Raw genomic sequence first — 23,677 nt, forward strand, 5'->3', positions numbered from 1 at the left:
TTAATTTTTTTTTACTTTGTCCCAGACAATAGATTTGTGTTTTATTCTTTGTTTTTTTAAATTGAAGTAACATTGGCCCTCAACATTACACATGATTTAGAGGAATAGGATCACCCTCTCTGGTGTATGTCAACACACCACCTCTTCTGGCAAGACTCCCATAGGCCTCCACCATTGTCTTCATACCCTCACCCCACTTTGCTCTCCCCCAACTCTCCCTTTACATCCTCATTTGCACTTTGATTTTTCTAGGGTTTGTACTTGCTTTGCTTTGGTTTTATTTTACCCTTTGTTTTGTTTCTACAACCCACATATAAGTGACACCATCTGGTATCATGTTTATTATTGGGGCCCCCCTGAACAGTCTCACTGGCTCAAAATTGATAATCTTATAAATACCTACAAAATCTCTTTTAGTATGTAAGCTAACATACACACAGGTTCCAGGCCTTAGATATGGAGTTTTTTTTGGAAAGAGTACATTTTATCTCCTTAAATACTTGCTTACCTATCACCTTGACAATGAGTCTTTCCTGACCATTCTATTTAAGTCCACCACCACCACAATATTCCCACTAGTGTACTCCAACTTTTTTTTTATAACACAAATCACATGTAATACCCAGTATGTTACATGTTAATCATTTAGTTATTTTATTTATTTATTTATTTGTCTTTCCCACAGATATGATGAGAATGTAAGCTGTGTGGTGTCAAAAAAGTGTTTCCGTTTTTCTCACTACTGTCCCCCAACATGAGAGCAAGGTCTGTCACATGATATTGACTCAACAAATGTTTGTTGAATTAATGGATGAATGAGTAGAGATGAAACACAAAGATATCACCTTTTCTAAGATATTACCTTTTCTATATAAATTGATATGACTGGGTGATTTTTTCTACTTTAACCTATTAATACGCTTACAAGCTGACCTTACATCTGAGGCATACAGCATACACCATTTCACATGTATTGACAGAGTTAACCCTTGAAACAAATATATCATATCCATTTCACACACACACACACACACATATATATATTTCTTTTATTTTCAATTCATAAAATTTCATTTGGCCTAAGTGACTTATTAAGTTCTATGTTTTTTATTGGTTTAACAAATACATACATACATATATATATATATATATATATATATATATATATATATATATACACACACACATACATATATATATATACTAAAATCTAAAAGATAATTTAAGAATTCAAATGAGCAGATACTTTCAAAGGACTGATTGACTAATGGTTTGTAGATGCGTAATGGTTTAAAGCTTCATCTTTGGAGGTTGAAAAATTCTGAATTTGATCCTGCCTGAAACTTCTCTGTTTTTCACTCTAGGCTGATAGTAATTTGTTCCTGCATACTAGGTTAGTGTGATGTTTATAACAGAACAGATGCTGTAGATACAGTTATTAGCACAGTCTCAGACATATCATAGGTACTCCATGAATGTTGTTATTAAACTGTAGGTAACTGATGCCTAACTTCTCCTTTAAATATTAACTTTCCCTTTTTTGAACTGATGTATTTTTATGACTCAGGGATGTCAGGAAGGAATGTAAATTTTCCGAGAGGAATACAACCTCTGAAAATAAATTTGTTTACCATTTCCCCAGCACTCTTTGAAATGAAAGACTACAATGGAGTGAAGATTTACTCTTCACATACTAAATACCTTCTCTATTCTTTCCACTGCCAGAATCAAGAGAAGAGCAGTTGAAGCTCCTGGTCAATCATTAGTTTTAATTTCAAACTTTCAGTTGGGCATTTCTGTCGGTGGACAGCATTACAAATAGGTCTACTGTTACTGCTCTCTGTGACTTCCTGGTTGATCCCAGGAAAGTTCTTCACACACCCCGGGCAGCATAAATGCAGAAGCCTTTGTTTTCAAAAGTTTTTTTCTGTTGTTTTTCAGGTTTGACTACAGAATGGGAACATCCCCCAATCATTCTGTACGTGGCACAGACTGTTCTTCAGGGTGTGCAGTTACAATGTCCTTTACAGAGATATATTGAGATGAGGTACTGTTTCATTCATTTTGAGAGAGAGGATGAGACTATTCTTGATAGCACTAAGCTGCGTTTCCCAAAGCGCATTCCACAGGGGACACTAATCTTCTGATGGGTGCCACATGGACAAATACTTTAATATTCTGTATTTATTTTGATAGCCATTAGGAAAAAAGGAAGTTTTCCTTGGGTTTTCAGGAACTATTGTTTACAGTAAATCTAAGTTGTGTAGAAAGCCTAAAACTTGAGTAATGGAGCTATTAGGTAAGCAGTAGTCCAAGGAACAGACATACAGTTTTGGTGAATGCAGTGGAGGTCAATGTGAGATGAATTGAGAAACATTTTGCATAATTTACAGGCTGTTTGGTTCCCCCCCTAGCTAAACAGGATCTATCTTCTATTACAAGTAGAAGGAACATTTTACTATAGAGATAACATAGCTATGACAATTTAAAATTTTTTTTCAGTTTATGGCTGTATTTTGTCAAAACCTTTTTAGAACACAGGTTTCCCCTTTAAATATTTTTATTACTTTTAGAGAATGATAAAAAGGAACATGCAAGGCACATATTCAGTGAAATAGGAAGAGTACGTTTTCAATTTTTGCTTCATTTAAGACTATATTCAAAGGGCCAGTCTCTGCCAGTCAATTTATGAACTAAAAGCCTGATTAACAGCATAATATTTTCACATGTTTTATATATCACTGGAATTTATTTTCTAACTTAATCACCGAATTCCTAATCCAATTAGAGCCTGAAGAGGAATGAAATTAGCTTTGTAGAAAAGAAATAGTAAAATAATGTTTCCTTTGCTTATGTGCAAGTTATGCCAAGCTGCATATTTCTTAGAAGATAATAGTAGAATGTTTCAGTTCTTTTTCATCCTATCAGAGGCAAACACTTGCTCCTTTATCTCCCCATCCCAGGAAGCAGAATGGGGTGATATATGCCACAAGTCTATTCATAAATGAAGCTCTTAAAAATTAGGTCATCTAGTTGTATTGGCTGGAAATGAGTTGGATACAAGTCATGGCTTCAATGCCATAAATGGCATCCACAATACCCCTGTGGTTTCCCGAGAGTAGAAGCTTACCCCACTATTCATGTTACTGGTTTGTATGTTGGTATGCCCTACTAGATTCTTGGTGTTCCCAGTCCCAGAATAGTGTTTTTTTGCTAAATTGTTTCCAACTTCTGACATTCATTTAACAGATATTTATTGAACACCTATAATATGTCAGATACTGCTGTTGCAGTAGTGAAGTCAAACACTGAGGTGGATGTGCTGTAGCAAAATAGAGCTGTTTATGGGAGCTGTCACTGTGAATTGGGTCACCTACACATATTAAAATTTGTTACTTAAATATTCTGAATTTTCAGAGGTTCCAGAGTTATTTTAAACAAGAGAAAAAGTGATAGGAAATAGAAATAGGTAAACATAGTCCTAAAATTCAATTTAAAAATTTTAAAACAGGAGTATTTTTGAGTACCAGAATGAGAATTCACATTTAGAAACTAGTGACTGTCAGTGAGAACATTTTATGTGCATTGTACATTGCTCATTATTTTCTATCCATTATCTAATTTTTACATCCTTTTTTTTTTCAAAAATAGCACTATATTATCATTCACAATAAGCAAACTGAGCTAAGAATAATTGTCTTGTTCAGTGAAATCCAACATGTAGTAGCAAACAAGAAATAAACAAAATCAGAAATAAAGCAATCTGTCTCCTATTTAACCATGATGGAACAATTCATCCATCTGGCAGCAAAAAAAAGAGAGAGATAGATTAACAGAAAGTATGACTGTAAGACTAAAAGAAGAAGAATGGACAATTTTAGAAAAATTCAGGACCTTGTTTACATAATATTTTATATCTGCATTTGTAATATTTTTGGGTGATCTTTTTTTTTCCACTGAAGAGCCAAGTTTGTGATAACTCTTGAAAGAAACAAAAATTACAAAAAGTTTTATATTTTTTAATTACTGCTCAGTGGAGAGTATTTATCAGCTTTGGCTACAAGGATTAGTTACTATCCAAATCCCACTTGGTAGCATGATTCATCTAATGGTATTCAAATCAATCCTTTTAAATACAAGTTGTTCTGAAAACATGTAAAATACATGTTCTGTCTGAAGTTGGGGATGTTGAGACGAAACTTTTTTCCTTATTTAATAATAAACACTCTGAAGAGAGAAGAAGAAATAAGGGGACAGTAAAGGCAAAATAGTTTCTATGCTTTTCCCTCTAATAAAATCTCATTTCACTGAGTCCCCAATAAAAATCTTTCTCTATTCTCATATAGGTAAATGTTGGCATCTCTGTTTCTACTTGGTACTGTTTCAACTGTCCTTAATATTCTTACCTGGACACTTTTTTGGGTTTTTAACAAGTAATCTTACACTAGAAAGTATTTCAGAGATGTTCTTGAATGGTTCTTCAACCATAACAATGACCATAGGTGACAGGAAGTGTTAAGTACTATTTTAATATCACTCCTGGGATGTGCTTTGGAGCCAGTGGATGCCAGGTCTCTTAAGTAACTCTCCAGAAAGTCCATTTTGGAGACTAGGAAAAATTAGCACATAAACATCTCCAAAGAGGGAGAGAGGTAATAACTTCTATGTCTTTAGATCTCATGAGAGAATTGATGGATCAGCCAGATGGTCAACTGAATCACAATATTTTTCAGTTGCATCCTTTGTGACAGGAAATGTGGATAGAGTTCCCTATAATGCAGACACAGTCCCAGCTCTAAAGAAATTCTAATCCAGTTTTAAAGACCAACATGAAATTACTGACTTTAACTGTATTCCCATTTATAGTCTGAGTAACCCAGATGTTAGTCATTCCTATGAATGGAACAAGGACTAACAACTCTTCCCATTCACCCTAAAGAAGTCACTTGCCCCAAAGCATTTATTTTAGCAGAAGAACTAAGAGAGAATTTACCTAGAAGGAAACACCATTTCACTCCAAACCTCCATACTTGATATATCTTCGCAAGATTTTTACAGTCACATAGCCTCTAGTTTCCTTTCTCTTTAAACTTCTCTAGTTCTAAGCCCTGATTTCTGTATTTTTTCCATGTATTCTTTACTTCATTCTGTCCTTTCTTAGAACAAAGCAATTCTTTCTCACTAACTTCCAACTTGTGTAGCTACAATTAAAAGCAGAGAGAGGCCCTCCCTGGTGGCACGGTTGGTAAGGACTCAGTACTGCAAGCAAGCCACAGCTGCTTCAGTGCAAGTTTGATCCCCCACTGTGGAGGTGGCCCACATGGTGCAGCAGACCTCTTCTGACCTGCCCGCTGCTCACCTCAGTAGGGTACTTCATCGATCTCCCTGCTCTGCTCTCAACTCTATCTCTGGATCCTCTCACCGACCCTGCACCTCTGGCTTGTACCCCAGTTCTGTATGCATAAGTAAATCAATCTTAAAAAAAAAAAAGTAGAGATAGTAAAAAATGTTAATATCAGTAATTTATCGCATCAAAACACAGAGCATATATTTCTCACCTGCAAAAAGGCCTCCCTTCCTTGCATCTACCCACTGCAATATTCCCAGCTCTTTGCAAAGTAATGCCAGTTAGTCTGGGAATTCCCAGTGGACAGTTCACATGTACTCGGAGGTGCTGTCAGGCAGCAGGTGATAACTTCCATCTTCTTGTTTTTCACGTTCAGCTCCCTATAGTGTTTGTGTCTGTTGTGGAACCTTTTCTGCCTACATAGTTGAGTGAAGGGGGCTTGGCACTGCCTTAAGGGATCACAGCCAAGGGCCTTCCTTTTAACCACCTGCCACTGCCATATCCCTACTGATAATCTGATCTGTAAGAATCAGAGCCATAGAACATTTTTCCTTAGGAGTGTGGAATATATCCTAAGATTTTATTGATCTCAGTGCTGAATGACATTGTGTTCAGTACACAAGAAAGGAGAATACTTTCCCATCTCTTTTCCTCCTAAATACACAGTCTTACGATTACCAGAGGAGTGCCTGATATGCTTTCGACAGGAACTCTTTGCCACTTTGGGGGTTGGGGGGGGCATGATAAGGGACACAGCAGTTGTGCAGGTTTTCAAAGCAAAACTGCTACTAGAGAAGTTCTATGTCACTTACTGAAAGCACCCAGGATAGTAAAAGCTGATCATGCAATAATGGTATAAAGAGGAATGAAGATCAGGAGGGTGGCATAGGATTAGGGGGCAAAGTTTTACAAGGAACAGAAAAGAGTACATCGTGACCATACATCAAGAGACATTTGCGTCAACATGGGCAGTTTTCCAGAGACCACCATGGAGATAGTCTTGTAATCAGATCAGCAGTGGCGTAGGTGGCTCTGGACCTGCCTTGTGATGCGGGCTATATACTCCAGAGATAGTCAAGGAATTCTCTGTTGTGATTTGTAGATAACAAATAGGTCATAGTTACCCATCCAGTAGTAGCCAGCCCATGCTTTTGAGAAATGTAATCTTTCATATTGTATAATTGTATTTTAGAGCATGCATGATAGTCTGTATAACAAGGTGATAAGATTTATAACAAGGTGATATGGCCTAGGACTAACCATTCAGAATAGAACCAAAGTGTAATCTGAACTATCAGATTGGATTTTGGTTACTAGATGAGAAAACCATTTAATATTAGCTCTGTTTTGAAAGATTATAAAGTAAATCCATAAAGGCCCTGCATGGGAGTAGAAAGAGGACACCCATCTTACAGATGCTGTATTGTTATAGATGCTGTGTTGTTCCTATTCCCTCAACTTAACAAATAGTTTCTGTTTGCTAAGGCTGGGTAGTACTGGAGAATTAAATGGAGTTTGGGCAGTTAACCTCTACATCCCCTGATTTTCTCATCCATAAAATGGGAATAATAATGCAGAATTATAGGGGTCATATAAACATTAACCAAGGAAATGTATTTACTACATGTTAAAAAACGTGAATTTTTGTACCATGTTCTTGTGTCTAATTCATTCACTACATAAAGTTTGTCTTCCTCCCTATGCTAAGTAAACTCAAATGCAGCATATGAGACTAGTCACATCGTAGTTAGACACTAAGTAATTAATTAGTTCATTCACTTATTCATTATTCTTTAATTCCACCAACAGTTAAGTGCCAGAGAATCAATGATGAAAGAGAGAGAAGATCATTTTTCAAGCACACAGCTAGAAGAAGAGATTGGCCAAATAAATGAATAGAAAGCTGTACACAAAGTAAGGAGATATGAAGAGAAAGTTAATGAAATATGCCACAGTGGACTATTTACTGGGCCTGGAGATATTAAAAATAAGAAGAAATACTGGTCCTTACAATAGATTTAAGGCCATCAGGTTGCCCTATAAATCATGTTCTCTATCCTACTGGAAATGTCAGCATAACCCTAACATCTTACTAGGGCTATTTACTAGGACTAATGTGGGTGTGAGACCAAAATCTTAAAGTGTACATCTCCTAATTCCAGACCTCATAATGCAAAAAAATACAAAGCATGATACATTCAAGATCAAGTTACTTCTGTATTTATTTAGTAGAAAATTTATTTCTTTAGAACCTTTTTTTTTGAAGTATGATACATTGATACATTTTCTTTTAAATATGGCTTGTTCTTTTAAATTCTAAAGTTTCCTTAACTCTGTACCCTTTCAGATTAATCAGCACTACTAAAACAACACTTTGCTGTGGTTAGATTCAAGTCCCTGAAGCAGATGACTCTAGTATATCATTGGGATCCACAAATGTACCCGATTTGTCCTTAGTAAGAGATCAGAACACATGAGTAGATTTTGCACATCTCTTTGTTTTCCACTTAATTAAAATTGATCTTGAGACTTTTTTTTTCCAGATGGGCACCAGTACTTCGTCTGATGTGGCTTTTAGTGTTGTTTCTTTCTTTCTCTGTTTTCCTGAAAAAAAAAAAAAAAAAAGTCTCTCTTCTTTCTTTCTTTATCTAACTAGCTCCCCTTTTTACTTGCTTTCCAAGCTTCCCTGTCTAATTGTACCTCAAGCAACCGTGCATTCTTTTAATTTATTCAAAAAAGAAAGTTTACATGATAAACACATAGACACACACACATTTTTGACACTACACTAGTTAAAAACATGGGAACACTTTACTAGAGACCTTGCTACTCACCCGTTTGCCTTCTGCTGGTTTTCAGCTGTATTTACTTAATAATGAAGCACTTATAGGTGTTGGTTTTGGGCCCTCTTCTTTCCAGGGATACTTTTCAAAGCTAGAAATGTTGGAAAATCTTCCCAGACAATCTGTGCTTTGCCTGTCCAATTCATCCTTGTGGACCTCAAAAATTCTATGGCATGCTATAGCTGTTATTTTGGTTTGAAAGGTACAGAAAAAAAGGTCTAAGTCACTTTGGAGTTTTAAACTGGCTCCTACTCATCACCTGTGAATCAGGTAGCTCGAGTACTTTTGGAAGCCTTGTAGGTTGGAAGCAGCAGCTCAGAGCCCTTTTGTCACAGCTGACATATTTTCATAAGCACCTGCTAGCTCTGTGAGCTGTGAGCCTTCCTGTGACTCAGTTTTCCCATTGGCAAAATAGGATTAGACATAATTCATGTCTTAAGTTTGCTGGGGAGATCAGGCGATACTATGTGCAAGGAGTTTTTAACACCAACCTGGAAAACAGTATGTTCTTGAAAGCCATTGTTGTTATTGCACCAGAGCGGCAGAGCAGCAAACAGGGCTGCAGCCTCAGGAGGAGGCGGTCTAGAAGGTGCAGAATTTTCTTTGCTATTTCATTTTACTTCTTTCCACAGCTGTCAGATTACACATTTGCTCTGTGGTATGGAAAGGACTGATGAGTCTTGGCACAATCCCCACCCCCTCAAGTAAATACCATTTTTTTCTGGAATTTGTTTTGTCATGTCTTCTAAGTTCTTCCTACAGGCCAATTTTAACCTCCACTGTCCTTCGCCCACTGTCCTACCCCCTGTTGCAGGACATGAGAGACATCTGTTGCTACTGTGTTGACACCATGACTGCAGTGGAAAGTGCCATTCCCTGAAATCCCTCCCAGTTTCTGATAAAAGCCCCTACTCATAATTCAGGTTTTCTGCACCCTCTTAGTAAAAAGATCTCTGCATGTATCCTCAGTTCTGTAATTGCCACCTGTGCTTTTTGATTCACTGATCCTTTTATTACTATATTATGCCTTACATCTGGAATATCATATTCTGATAACTTTTGTTTCTTAACAAGAGCACAGTGTTTCTCTAGTTAGTCTTTGCAGACACTTCTGATACATATTTGTTCTCAGAGAGTTTTTCTGTGCAGTCACAGGAAGACTTACATGTAGCTGCCATACTCTATGAAAGATTGCCACAGCAACACCAAGGAGGTCATTGTGAAATAAATTACTCGTATGCACCACAGGAATTACTGATTCTCACAGGGATTATTAATTCTCAGGTCACTGTCTTATATCATAACTTCACTGTTTTTTGTAAGTAAGTTGCTTACTTTGACACACAGAACTCACAGGGCTGCATTCTAATCAGGGAACCTGTCTCATTCAAATCCAGTACCTGAATGTACTTGGGTTCCCCTACTTCATTTATAGTCTGTGTTCCTCTCACTGGCAGAGTCTGAAATGACCTTAATAATTGATCTTCTCTGATATTTTCCTTTACCTTCTAAATGTTTAGGTGAACACAGTGAAAGAATATTCTCTCAGAAAATATCACCTTTAATATCTTTTCCCCCAGAGTCAAGATTAATTTTTCAAAGATTAATAATTATAGATTGTCACTCACTATCAGATAGATTACACAGGACACTATGCCAATTTTTAGTCAGATTCCCCCATTAAATCGTAACTTTAAAAACATCCTGCTAGTTTGCTAGATTTTAGTAGGTCAGCAAGTACACCAAAAAGTGTATTAAGGTGGACTGCTGTATTTATTGATTTGCTGTGAATCTGCTAACGGCTGGAGGCAATTGTCTGCGGAAGGGGCGGGCGGCCATACATGATCGAGGTCATGCGCATCTAGCCAATTTGTAAGACGATCCGCTGCTTCAAGCCATCAGCAATCCTTAGCATAGGGGCACACTCATGCATTCCTGTCAAGTCATCTTGTGAAAGGCTGCCTGCTTCCAGCTTGGCTTGGATGTGCAACCTTAATAAAACTCACTGAGGTCTGGGAGAAAATAGCAGATCTGCTGCAGATAGGGTAGAGGAAAGGGGCTAGAATATGTGCACGCAGCTGACTCAGGCAGGCTCAACGCCGACCGGTTACACAGAGAGGAAACAATAAATCTCAGCTACTATGCAATAAATATCTCAAGTTTTAACTAAGGAAACTATCATTACAGTGAAATAAAAAAAATACAACATTTTAGAGCGAAGCTAAGAAATGACTAGTTTTCTATGAATCTTCTTCAGAAACATTCTTTGAGGGGAAAAGTCAAACAAACAAGCAGTTTTACCTGAAATAAAGAACTAGTTTAAAGGTCAGACGAAAAGGAGCAAGTTTTAAGAGAGGCTCAGAAAGAAAGTGCTGGCAGTACAATGACAGTGTTCCTTTCCTTTGCTTTCTTCGCTGCCATTCTGACTCACATAGGGTGCAGCAACCAGCGCCGAAGTCCAGAAAACGGTGGGAGAAGATATAACCGGATTCAACATGGGCAGTGTGCCTACACTTTCATTCTTCCAGAACACGACGGGAACTGTCGTGAGAGCGCGACAGACCAGTACAACACAAACGCTCTGCAGAGAGATGCTCCGCACGTGGAACAGGATTTCTCTTCCCAGAAACTTCAACATCTGGAGCATGTGATGGAAAATTATACTCAGTGGCTGCAAAAAGTAAGTGATTGCTTTCAGTTTCTAATTGCATGGAGCCTTTTCTGTTCTTGCCTTGCAGCTAACTTACAATTCCGTAGGGGAGCATTTGTGTGTTTACCTTTTGCTCCGGGGGGCAGTGTTTGCAAATGCTAGACAGATCTCTCCCTGTGACTTCAGGGGGAGCCAAGCTTTTAGTTTAGGGCAAGCCTGTTAGGTATGGTGCTGTCCCATTTGCGTGCCTAGGAATGGTGCATTTGTAACATTTGTGGTTTTCTGTTACTTAAAACTGAACTTGAGTTTTCTGACTATCAAAGCCCAATTCAGAACAAAAGCAAATCTGTCTCCAGCAAATTGTTGACAAAAGAAATAATAATGACAATACTAAAATAGGATCAAGGAGATTTTACACCAGGAAACTTGTGTCTAGGGCCAGAAATCATCACCAAAAACGTACTTTTCAACTTTTAGTAAAGTTAGCATAAAGTGCGAATAGATGTAAAGTGTAATATTTGGAGAAATTGTATTTAGTGTATAAAGGAAACAAATTCAGTGACTAGTAAATAGTAGAGGACTGATTTCTGTGCTTGTGAAAAAAAAATCAAGAAGGTCGATTTTAATGTCACCCATCAGGAAGAAATTGTTCGACTACTCCGAAGGGGGGAATAGCGGCAGCCCTCAGAATGTGCACCTGCAGATTTGAGCTGAGCACGGCATACATAGAGGCTGCTCTTTTGCTGAAGTGCCTCATTTCACATGAAATTGTAGTCACAGACAGTACCAAGTGGAAGTTTTAAGTATCCAGATGAGCGTTCATGTTGAACATGCATTTAACCCCAAATTATAGAAAACAAAATTGAGCAGCTGATTTGGGTACTTACGTGTAAATAATTTAAAAGGTTTTATTTTTGTGCCTATTAAAATATGAATGCAGTTTCCTGCTCTCTATTTAATTGGGTAACAGGTAAGTAGCAGCTGCTTCTATACAACTGTGTCAGTGGAAGGGTGTGATGTCTCCATTTGTGAAAAACTTCTCCCCAGGGGTGTTTGCTAAAAATTCACTTGGTCTCTATAGATAGGAACTCGGCCTGTTCAGCTTTCTTTTAGTTAGTCTGTTAACAGAGCAAACCTTTTCAGAAGATAAAAGATAGGGGAAGGACAAATGCTTCTTTTTGTTCCTGTGTGGTCACCCCTCCTGTCAGAGCCCGCTGAGTCCAGCCGAGGAATAGTGATTCTGCTTTTGTCCACTAGGGACTGAACTAAGCACACTGTTATTTCATTTGACAAGTTAACTGAAATTCAGTTGTTTTAGAGTTTCCAAACCTGGAACTGTAGTTAATCTTACATTATAGACTACAGGTGAAAAAAGTCAATAAATAGGAAGAAAAATAAAAAGCAAACAATTTTGCAGTTATTTGATAATTGTGCCTACATTTCAGGTACTGTAATCCCAGCAGTTATAAGCAGGATATTTGTGTTTTCTTTGGGAAACTTTCTTCTGTAGTATAGATGAATTTGATTGTTACTATTCTCAGTATACTTTCCATATAATATCTTTTGTGTGTGAGAATTCAGTCATTATAAATTCTAGATTCCTTGAAGGGTATGGGGCAGGAAATTAAATCCCACATATTTTGCAATAAACTTTTCTACTAAACGTGATATTTTGTTTGTTCAAAACATGCAATCAAAATGACACAATTGTGTGTTGCTATGCAGTTATGCAGCAGTAACAAAATATGCATGATTTTGTTGAGCTGAAGTCATACACATTTCATATGTTAATTTTTTGTGTGAAATAAATTTTATTCTTGTTTGCGTTGTTCTTGGTCAATGACTGTGGCATAGTTTTCAGATTATAGCCAAGCATATTTATAAAAATATTCTTTGGTTACACAGATCCTTGCTAGCATGAATCAAAGTGAATATATACTGAAAATGTGCCTGTTGGTGTCTGAGCAGTTTGGCTTGACCATTGTCTGTTTAAATTTGCATATCTTTTGTCATTGTTAATGCAAATGACAAAAGAGGGAGGATCAAGAGACGAAATAAGTGCATTCAGCAGAGAACTTGTTAAAGGTTCTTGTAAGTTTCCTTTAATTAGAAGTTTTCTTCAGGTTCTGATTTCATGTGTTTATTTTGATAATTCATTTGGAAATCTTTTTACTGTAACCATTTGGTATGCTTAATACTGCAACTTGAACAACTTCTATTCTGATTCCATGTAGTTGTCATAGGAAGAAACAGTGCACTGCAGAAACTCAGGCTGTCATAAGTGCAGTTAAGTCATCAGTTATTCAAGAAGAAAAAAATTAAGCAAAGCATAGTAAGTCATGGTATCACTATCAGGAAAGTTTCTGATGTAAAATAAATGTGTGTTATCAACAAAGATGCAGCTAATGCTAATTTATGTTAATCTTTTACACTTTTTGAAGTTTGTATCACTGGATTCTTTTACATATCTTTCACAAGACAACTGGTTGTCACTAAGAGCCACTTCATAAGAATTACACTTAGACTCTCAAATTACTCAATTTTTCTGGTCTTGCAGTGGAACAAGATGAGAATGAAGGTATACAAGGTGGCAAAAGATGTGTTAGTTACTGTGATTGCTGGAATTATTTGTTATATCACAGATCTCTTGGTGTCAAGGATTTAATTTAAAAAATCAACTTTCTGTAACTTTGTACTTAACCACCAATATGAGGTGTTATGACATTATCATTACTTATTCACTGGGAAAGTACACTATAAATAATGTACTCAAAAATCAAGATTTTGCTATATGAAATACCAGAGTTGTATGTCTCGGTTTGCCTTTCTTCTATCATAGAGTTCTTCTCAGAATTATTAGCAGAGCATACCCAGTGCCTAAGAGTGACTGGATTGTGGGCTATTAGCAATAAATACAAATGACCTTTAGGTCTTTGCTGCTTTCTTATGATTCTTTCCTACTTTTTGATAGATAGACAGATGATTTCATTAGTATCTTTCCATACCCTATGCTATTTGAACTGTTGTTTTCTTTTACCCATATCATAAAAGTTCACAAATATACATTTTTAAATATATATTTAGATTTGAAACATGATGTTCAGGAATATGGGAGGCTCTTTAGAAAGTCTGTTTTGCCTTTGTTAGATGTCTTTTTTTTTTTTTTTTAGTGGAAAGTACAAGTAAATTGGGTCAAACCATGTCTTATAAAAAAAGAGCAAAAATCTACTCAAAGTATTTCACACTAGCAACAATTTATGACTTGTTGATTTGTGAAAATGTAGTCATCAATTGCCACCCAGAATATTTTGATAATGAAAAGCGATCACTATAATGTTTGGCTAAATAATTCTATTGACAGCATTTTTGGCTAACAAATATATGTATTATTTTGTTTGCTTCAGAGAATTAGTATTTGGCGCATTACTAATGGTGATGATGATGATATTTTCAAAACCCGTATTTAATACATTCTAGTGCCCATATTACTATTCATCAGAATATGACCTCCATGAAGACACTGACCTTATGTGTTTGTCTACACTCATTTCCCTAGGGCCTAAAGCAGCATATGATTCATACCAGAAAGACAATACTTGTTGAATGAACAAATGAATGTAATCACTGTGTGTTGTAATCTGCACTTTACCTTGTGCTATTATGCTGTTAACATTCTGTTTTGTATATATAACATGTTACTTTCCGAAAACAGGTTGTAAGTTCCCTTTTAGGCATGATCTGCATCCTATATTTTTGCCCTAATATTAATTAAAATGATATCAGGTCCAGAGTAGGTAGTTGTAAGTTATTAATATTATATTTAGCTAGTGATCGAGTATCACTGAAATGGCAATGATCACTTCATTTTATCCCTAACTTGGTCATTAAGCATCAGCTTTGTTGTCAGTCTCTGCAGGAAACTTCCCCGGACTCAACTTCCCACCCAGAGTGAGTTCCCCAGTGTCACTGTTGTATGTTGCCAGCATCATGGCAGCTCAGCACTTCCATGTCACCTGGCTGTTATTTCCATTACTTGTTTGGAGGATTGTTTTTCTGCTTAGACTGAGTTGTTGGGTCTCTTTATGCATTTTTACATCTTCAAAGATTGTATATTTGGCCATTGTCTGTTATCCTCATAACATAAAAATAAGAAACATTAAGTTTTTAATTGTGTAGTGGGTATGGAATCATACAAGTTGAAGGAACTTGTAACTGCTTTTGGATGCTATGATTTGCTTAAATCCTTGGTGCTTAGTTATTTAAAGGTCGTCTAGATGTTCCTTTGGGAAATAAAAGAATTTTGTACTTCTAGACCAGTAGGTAACCTCTTGTTGCATACAATAAAGACATACATTTATATATAATATCTGCATTTATGTAAATAGATTTGATTTCCCATCTATGCATTGGTTTGGTGGTTGATGATTGTAATACTAAGTAGAGAGGATCCTCATTTTGCAAATGTAGAGGGACTTCTTAGGTGTGTAAAATGAACTGACAGATGGTAAATGTGCTTTAAAAGTTCATCACTAAACTTGAACAGAATATGCATGTGTGATTTATGGGTCAGAAATAGAAGAAATAATGATAGTCACCAAAAAGTTTAATAGGAATAATTATTGTCTTTTAAATATAGTTGTAGAAGTATATCTACCAACTTCACTTGAGCAACCCCTGATTTTCAACCCAGGCAGCAGCCCTTTAGTTAATATTTTTCTATTAACTTTTTAATGAATAGTTTTGTATTTTGCTTATATGTTAAAAACAAAAGATCCAAGAAGACATAAATACCTTCCCAGGTATTTGTGGCTTAATAACTTTTTTGAATTTCTCTGTAGGAAGGAGCAAGCCTCTCTCTAAACTGTCTTCATTGACACGTCTCCATGGCAGTAGACCATTTTCTATAGGTAATTGCAGCCCTCCCTGAGTTAGCATTTCACATTGGGCATTCTTTAAGATTGCACTCAAGTCTTATGTAATTATCAGTTTAATAATGTCATTTAAAATAGTAAAAATACATCATTCCTTTTCCTAAAGCCCTTACAGTTTCCCAATATGTAGCAATAAAATCTGGATTCTTTATTCTGGTCCTTTATCATCTGCCCCACACTTCTCTCTGAATTATTTGACACTACTTCTTCATCCCAGATACTCACTTGACATTATAATTCTTTTCACTTCTTCAATAGACTAGCCCATTCCTTTTTCATTCCTATGCCCATTGCTGTTCCCTCAGCTCAGAAAATTCTCCCCTTAGAGTATCAACATGGATGAGTTTTCTTCATTCAGGTGTTTGCTAGAAGATTTATTATTTTTTAATGCCAGCCTTTTCTGAAATAGTGACAAGAGTACTTTTTTTTTTTTTTAAAGATTTATTTATTTATGCATACAGAGCTAGGGTACAGGCCAGAGGTGCAGGGGCCATGAGAGGATTCATCAGAGACACAGTGGGGAGCAGAACAGTTAGATTGACAAAGTACACTGCTGAGGGGAGCAGCGGGTGGGCCAGGGGAGTTCTGTTGCACCATGTGGAACACCTCGGGGGTGAGGATTTAACTCATGCTGAAGTGGCTTTAGCTTCTCAGTGCTGTACTTTAACCTAATGCGCCACCAGGGAGGGCCAAGAATACTTTTTTTAAATGAATAGAAATTAATGAATTCCATAGGGCAGTTTTTTACTATAATCAAATATATATACGAAAATAAGACTCAATGTTCCATATTACCCTTTTAAGCTATATGATAGGTGAAAATTCAGTTGAGCCTCTGAGTTTCCATTTTGTATTAAGGGTCAGCAAACTATAACTCTTGAGCTAAATTCTTCCTATCACTTGGCATTTGTAAACCATGCTTTACTGGAACACAATCACACTCTTTCCTCTATATGTTTTCTTTGTATTTGTAAATAAAAGTTTATTGAAACAGAACCACACCCTTTTGCTTATACATTAGCCGTGGCTGCCTTCTTTCTACAAAGGCAGAGTTGAGGAGTTGCAGCAGAGACCAGATGGACCACAAAGCCAAAAATTTAATATTCAGCTCTTTACAGAATAAGTTTATTGACACCTGAACATAATTTTTTAAAATAATACAATAGTTTACTTTTACATCATTTTGTGCCTTTTTCCATCTCAGTTGTAATGCCTGTGGGCTTCCCACCAAATCACCTGTGTGCCATCACTATAGTCCAATGCACTCCCCACTCCCATTTTTGATCCCATTCTCCACTCCACCACCATAAAATGTCTCTGGTATATAGCTGTTCATTATTATTGTTATTTTCTCCCCTCGTCCTTTATACTCCTGTCATGAGTGAAACCAACCGGTATTTTTCCTTTTCTTTCTGGCTTATTTCACTAAGCATGATCCCTTCCAGCTCCATCCATGTTGCTGCAAAAGACATGTTTATATTTTTTTGTTTGGTTGCTGAGTAATATTCCATTGTGTATAAATAACACATCTTTTAAATCCAGTCATCTACTTTGGGGCATTTGGGTTGATTCCATAATTTTCCTGTTGTAAATAAAGCAGCAGTAAACATGGGAGTGCAGGTATCTTTTTGAATCAGTGTTTTTGTGCCTTTTGGGTAATACTTAGGAGTGGGATTGCTGGGTCATATGGAAGCTCCATTTTTAGCAATCTGAGAAACCTCCAAACAGTTTTCCATAGTGGTTGTACTAGTTTGCAATTCCACCAGCAGTGCAGGAGAGTTCCTTTTTCTCCACACCCTCGCCAACATGTATTGTTGCTAGTTGTTTGAAGATGTGCCATTCACACTGGGGTGAGGTGGTATCTCATTGTGGTTTTAATTTGCATCTCCCTTATTACAGGTGATGCTGAACATTTTTTCATATGCTTGTTGGCCATATGTATTTCCTCTTTGGAGAAGTGTCTTTTTAGCTCTTCTGCCCATTTTTTGATGGAGTTGTTTATTTTTGTTTAGTTTCATCAATTATTTGTATATCTTTGTGATCAATCCTTTATTGCTAGTTTTCATAAGAATTTTTTTCCCAATCGATGGGATGTCTGTTTTTTGTAATGTCTCTTTTGCTGTACGGAAGCTCTTTAACTTGATGTAGTCCATCGTTTATCCTTTCCTTCACTATCGTGTTGGGTGCTTTATCTTCAGAGATGTTACTGAGGTGGATGTCATGCAGTGTTTTGCCCATCTTTGCTTCCAGGTATTTTATGGTTTCCATTCTTAGGTCTAGATCTTTAAACCACTTCAAGATGGTTTTTGTGCGTGGTGTGAGGCAATGATCTAGTTTTAATTTTTTTGCATGTGGCTTCCCAGTTTTCCCAGCACCATTTGTTGAACAAACTTTCTTTCTCCTATTGCATCTTCTTTGCTCCAAAGGAACATAATTTTAATATTGGGCCCACTACAAGGTAAATTGTGAGGTTTGATATGTGGGAAAAAGATTGCTTTCCAGGAGGCCAGCTAATCTTCAGGCCCATGCCAGTTGGCAGAGGGCCTGACTAAGCCATTTTTTTGTGTGTGGTATTTGAACATGCTGTGAGGTGACATTTTAGAGAAGTATAGGCAGGGAAATTTGATGTCTTTTCTTTCCCTGCTCATCATGATGTGACAGAGAAATATTGCCATGTTAAAAAAATAAAATGCACCTGAATGACAGTGTGCATCGGGACCTCAGCATAAACAAGTCTGCGCTCCAGGGCTCTCTGCTTTATGTACACACTTCGTCTTGGTTGTGGCAGTATCAAGAATGTTGATGAAACACTGGAGGCATTCTATTCTCATAGAAATAGGACTTTACCTCAGCTTCTTGCATTTAGTTGACAGTATTTAGAAACCATTCTTTCCTCTGTCATTTGCTACAGATATAAACCACTTGTATAGATGATGAGAGAGGAGGAGCAACAAGTGAGCCTCTCAGCTACAATATCCAGAGTTTTATTAGCTCCTTGCCTATAATTTTCTAATTAAGGAGGTTTTGTTTTCATTCTGCCATGGCCTTGTCTCTGTGTGGAAACATTAGCAGCCTTTCTCTGGGCCTTGTCTTCTTTTCTTTCCTTTTTTTTAATACCACAAGCTATATTGTGTCATTTACTTAGCTGTACAACCCTAATTACATTCTGAGTCATCCTTGCCTTTTGTTCCAATACAAGATTATCGTTTGCTGTGAAGATGGGAAGTTCCCAAGTCCCTTTGGTTCTGGCTCTGTAGTCCGAAGGAAGGAGAGCCTCTTAGTGTTTAAATCTCTTTACAAAATGTACAAAAGATGTGCTCTCTACCTTATCAAAGACATTTCTAAATAATGAAACACTCCATGAATGATTTTTCTTTAATATCTGGAATCTCTCTACCCGAACACACTTTTCTGATTCTTACATAAAATCTAAACATGCGTTTTTCCTACTTGTTTGGTCTTCGTTATCTATTCAAATGATCTGATTTCTTCCTTCAAGCAAATTTAAAAAAATTACTATTTACAGAAAATGTGTTATAAAACGTAGAAAATCAGGCGCAACCCTACTGGCAACTAATAATTTCACTGGTGATGTATTCATATATATGACTATCTTTTCTTTTGATGATAAAGTATTAGAGAATGTAGAGTAAAGCAGATATTACTTGTTTATACTATATTACATGACTGTATGTGGTAACTTATGCAGGTATGCAGTAGAATGTATTTCTTAAGCCCATGTTGCACTGTTATGCTAATTAGCATAAGTATCAAGCTCTGTCTAAAGTAAATCAGTTGTTGAAATATTAATAAAATACAAATGAAATGTGATTATATGCAATCATTAGTAACTATGCATATATGTTAACTAATTCATTGGCATCAAATATGTAAACATTATAAATTTCTGCATGATGACTGCTGATAATTTCGGAATATGGTGCATTTAGAAGCTTAGTACATGTTTAACTCATTAGGAAACTTGATGCTTTGTAGGTAATTTCTATTTTATTTATGAAATCTGAGTGAATTAAATAACTATACTGGGCCCTAACAATTTTGGAGAGTTTCCATTCCCAGAGAACAAATCATTATTTTAAGTTCCAAGTTACTTTTTACCTCTGAATCTTTAAAAATAGTTCTAAAGTGTTATAAAACATTTTAACATCATTCTGTGTTCCCTATTAATATATGATTGACTAGATTGAAGTCCAGTAGGTATTTATTGCAACTAAAGATTTGTTGTACCCAATAGATCTTAACTCCATTGCACATGTGGATAACAACTGCATTGTTATTTATTAATATCACCAATTTTTTTCATTATTTCAATATTTTTCTGTTTTTAAATAACAAAAACCTAGCTGGCATAAGCAGCAGTTTCAATATTTATTGGCCATACTGAATATTTAGTAATTTTATAATGTTAATAATATAGTGAAAATAATACTTTGAACAAGTGAAATGGGTACTTTTTTTGCATATTTCTTAGCAAGAGAATCATATTAGGCAGAAGCTCAATATGTGATTTAGAAGCAAATGGAAGGGCTAGAGGAGAATTGGAGTGATAACACAGCCATGACCTCCTTCCTTTGCTCCTCTTCCAAGAGCAATATAATTACTAAGTGCTGAAATAGAACTTTTTAAAAATAACCAAATATTAGGCAAAGCTGGTAAAAGTCAGTTTGCTAACAGGCAGGAAGAATCATAGCAATTAATACTTCTACTATTTGTTAGCAGTCTGGGATAGGAATATCCAGAGCTGCCATATATGAAACAATTTAGGGACATTAATGTGTACAGAAAAATGCAGGGTGTGCTAGACTCTTAAAATGTTCAGATCTATCTACCTTTAACATGACCCAAATGTGTTAAGGTAGTAGACAACTCTTGGATAATTAGTGGCAAGGTGTATAATTTAACCTATTTTCTAAATTATCCAAGTGTATGTGTTTATATTGATATTTCTTTATTTTAAATATAAGAACATGATTTTACACAATTGATTATCTAATATTTCAACTTAATATCCACTTACAACAGAATTCTTAGTTAAGAATAATAAAGGAAATAGACATTTTTACATTTTCAAAATTTGCTGGCTTATCACTTGTTCAGTCTGTTTAATTTCTAGTATACAGCACTAACTACCAGCAATAGGAAACTAGTAACTGTCATTTTCTTGTTCATATTGTTTATGATTGTATTTTACTATTTTTTAAAAGATTTATTTATTTATGCATACAGAACTGGGGTACAGGCCAGAGGTGCACAGGAGGTGACAGGACTCACCAGAGACAGAGTGGGGAGCAAAACAGGCCAACTGACAAAGTACACTGCTGAGGGGAGCAGTGGGCAGGTCAGGAAAGGTCTGCTGCATATGTGGATCACCTCCGAGGTGGGGATCGAACTCATGCTGAAGTGGCTTTAGCGTCTTAGTGCTGTGCTTTAACCCACTGCACGTATTTTAGTTATTTTTAAAGGCAACTGTCTGTACTGTCAACAGTGATTTTTTTTTTAAAAAAAACTAATAAAGGCCCTCCCTGGTGGCGCAGCGGGTTAAAGCACAGCACTGAGAATCTAAAGCTGCTTCTGCCTGAGTTCAATTCCCGCCTGCCCCGGAGGTGACCACATGGTGTGGCAGACCTCTTCTGACCCGCCCGCTGCTCCCCTCAGCAGTGTACTTCGTCAATCTGCCTGTTCTGTTCCCCGCTCTGTCTCTGGTGAAGCCTCTCACCGCCCCTGAGCCTCTGGCCTGTACCCCAGTTCTATATGCACAAATAAATAAATCTTTAAAAAAAAACTAATAAAAATCATGCATGGATCCACTTTCCAAACACGTGTAAACTGTGATGTCTCACACATACCAAAAGAGAGAGAACCAGCGAAGGTGGCACCTGTGCTCTATTAAATATGTTCAGCTTTTTCAGGAGTTGAACAGTTGGAATATCAATGGAGTGAAGGTTTCCAAGTCAGGTCTTATATGGATTTATTACATACTTTTCCTAATGTTTTAGTTTTGAAGTTCTAACACTTTTGTTTCTGGCTTCCCAATGGCCTGGATTTCTTGAAACCTAGTTAATCCATCCCACATTTTAGAGGCTTCTAAGACTCTAAAACCAGGAAAGTAGAGGTCGTGAGGCAGTTCTTAGATTGGCAAATACAATGGGACTCAGTGAAACCTCTCCCCTGACTTCCTTTCCTTTTAATACCTCTTTTCCTTCTTCTCCTCTGGTGCTGTGTTCAGTATAGTCTTATAGGAGCCTCCCTAGAGTGACCATGAATGGATGGTAAAGAAGGAGGACAGATAGAGAGACCAATGACTGTCCCTTTTTTGTAGCATATAGGACAGGGTGTGGGACCATGGGACTATAATAGTGCCAGGAAGACTGTTCACTGAGAGATGCAATGAGTTGTCATGGGATTTTACGGTATAGGCACAAGTCGTGGAAGTAAGCACCTGCCATTAACAAAGGACAGGCAACAAGTTAGCCAGTTGTCTAATCAAATATTTATTGTGTACAAGATAGTCTGCTAGGTAATGGGAGTTAGTAAGGAATTCATTGTATCCTCTGTTGTGAAGAAGCCTAACCTACTGAAGTAGACAGGTATGAAAAAAATTGCATTTCTTGTCTCTTCTATTTCCTATTTCACATCTAAAGGCAGTAACACAGGTAAAGTGTTTTGCATAAAGAATCAGACTGCCTAGATTTGAATCTTGACAATATCATTCTTTGCTGTGACCATGAACAAGTTCCTTAACTTCTCAGCAACTCACTTTTATTTTCAGTAAAATTGAGGTATTAGTAGTACCTACATCGTAAGGTGACATTGCAGTGATGGCTAAATGTTGAGCACTTTTAACAATTACCAGGTCCTTTTAATGAACTTTACATATATTAATTTACTGAGTATTTTCAAAAGCCATTGTGAGGTAGATAGAATAATTATCTCACATGGCAAACAAGGAAGCTAAAGCACAGGGAGGGAAAGTAACTTTTCCAATGCCTAAGTGGACCAGCGTTCAATGTAGGCAGAAAGCTTCTATAACCTATGGTATTAGCTATAGCAACTTCTACCTGTCTCCTCTTGTCAGTCTCAAACCTTAAGTCTATTTAAATTTTTTCTGTAGTAGTCTCTGTATCTAAACCCTTAATGCTTAATTCATTTCATACCAAACGAGTTACCCTTTTCTCAATTTCTGCTTTGATAGCCATTTGTCCCTATCCCAACTCTGAAGTTCTATGGTTAAATTGACTGTGACACATAGATTATGCTGCTGATTGAAGCACAATAGTCCAGTTCTCTCTGGCCTCCCACAAGTCTGTGAACAGATGTAGGAAGAATCCCTTGTCTGTGGTCCCTCTTGCCTATCTCCTTAGAAGCACCATCTCTTCAAGTTATAGAGCTTAATTGAGTCTGACTATTTGTCTAAAACCTCCTAAACACAAAGAAAGGCTTACAATTGCTTTACATGGGGTGAAGCATCTATTCTAAATATCTTCCGTTCAGTTTAATGACTTCCCTCTTGCATTTATCTCTACTCAATCATGCTTGGAGTAGCAAAAGCACATCCTGGAACTTAAAATATTATTTGCATGCACTTCTCTTGTGGGTCATTCAGAGAGCTGTAAAAATGAGAAGAAAAGCCTTGTTTTCTCAGGCAATGACCTCTTATTTCCTATTTTATTTATCATTGTCTCTATTAATTAAAATATGTCTGGTATTTTGGTTCAAGGCCAAAAACACTGTGACCTGCAGGCAATTGTGATGGTTCTTTCTCTTTTTCCTGAAGCTGCAGGCGTGACCACTCAGACACCTGGGCTTTGAGAGCTACTACCCATGAGGATGGTTAGTGTCAGCCACCTGAGGCACAGGGAGTCAGGCTCCCCTCTGTCTATTCCCC

The 23,677-nt window shown here is 36.7% G+C and overlaps 1 protein-coding gene across 3 annotated transcripts in view; it reads left to right on the top strand.

Moving 5' to 3' along the window:
• The first annotated feature begins 5,676 nt into the window (after positions 1–5,676).
• Positions 5,677–23,677, top strand: part of ANGPT1 (angiopoietin 1) — a 215,714-nt gene continuing 197,713 nt past the window's right edge. For 2 of the 3 annotated variants that reach the window (XM_012722817.1, XM_012722818.1), the window contains exon 1: positions 10,295–10,870. In XM_012722817.1, coding sequence (XP_012578271.1) covers positions 10,574–10,870 — 297 coding nt within the window. In that variant the 5' untranslated portion in view covers positions 10,295–10,573. Of the gene's footprint in view, positions 5,689–10,230; positions 10,871–23,677 lie in introns of those variants that run through there. The other variant, XM_004679655.2, reaches the window with a different exon arrangement.

The sequence above is a fragment of the Condylura cristata genome, unplaced genomic scaffold (genome assembly GCF_000260355.1).
Source record: "Condylura cristata isolate star-nosed mole 26May11 unplaced genomic scaffold, ConCri1.0 scaffold00009, whole genome shotgun sequence".
NCBI classification, from domain to species: domain Eukaryota; kingdom Metazoa; phylum Chordata; class Mammalia; order Eulipotyphla; family Talpidae; genus Condylura; species Condylura cristata.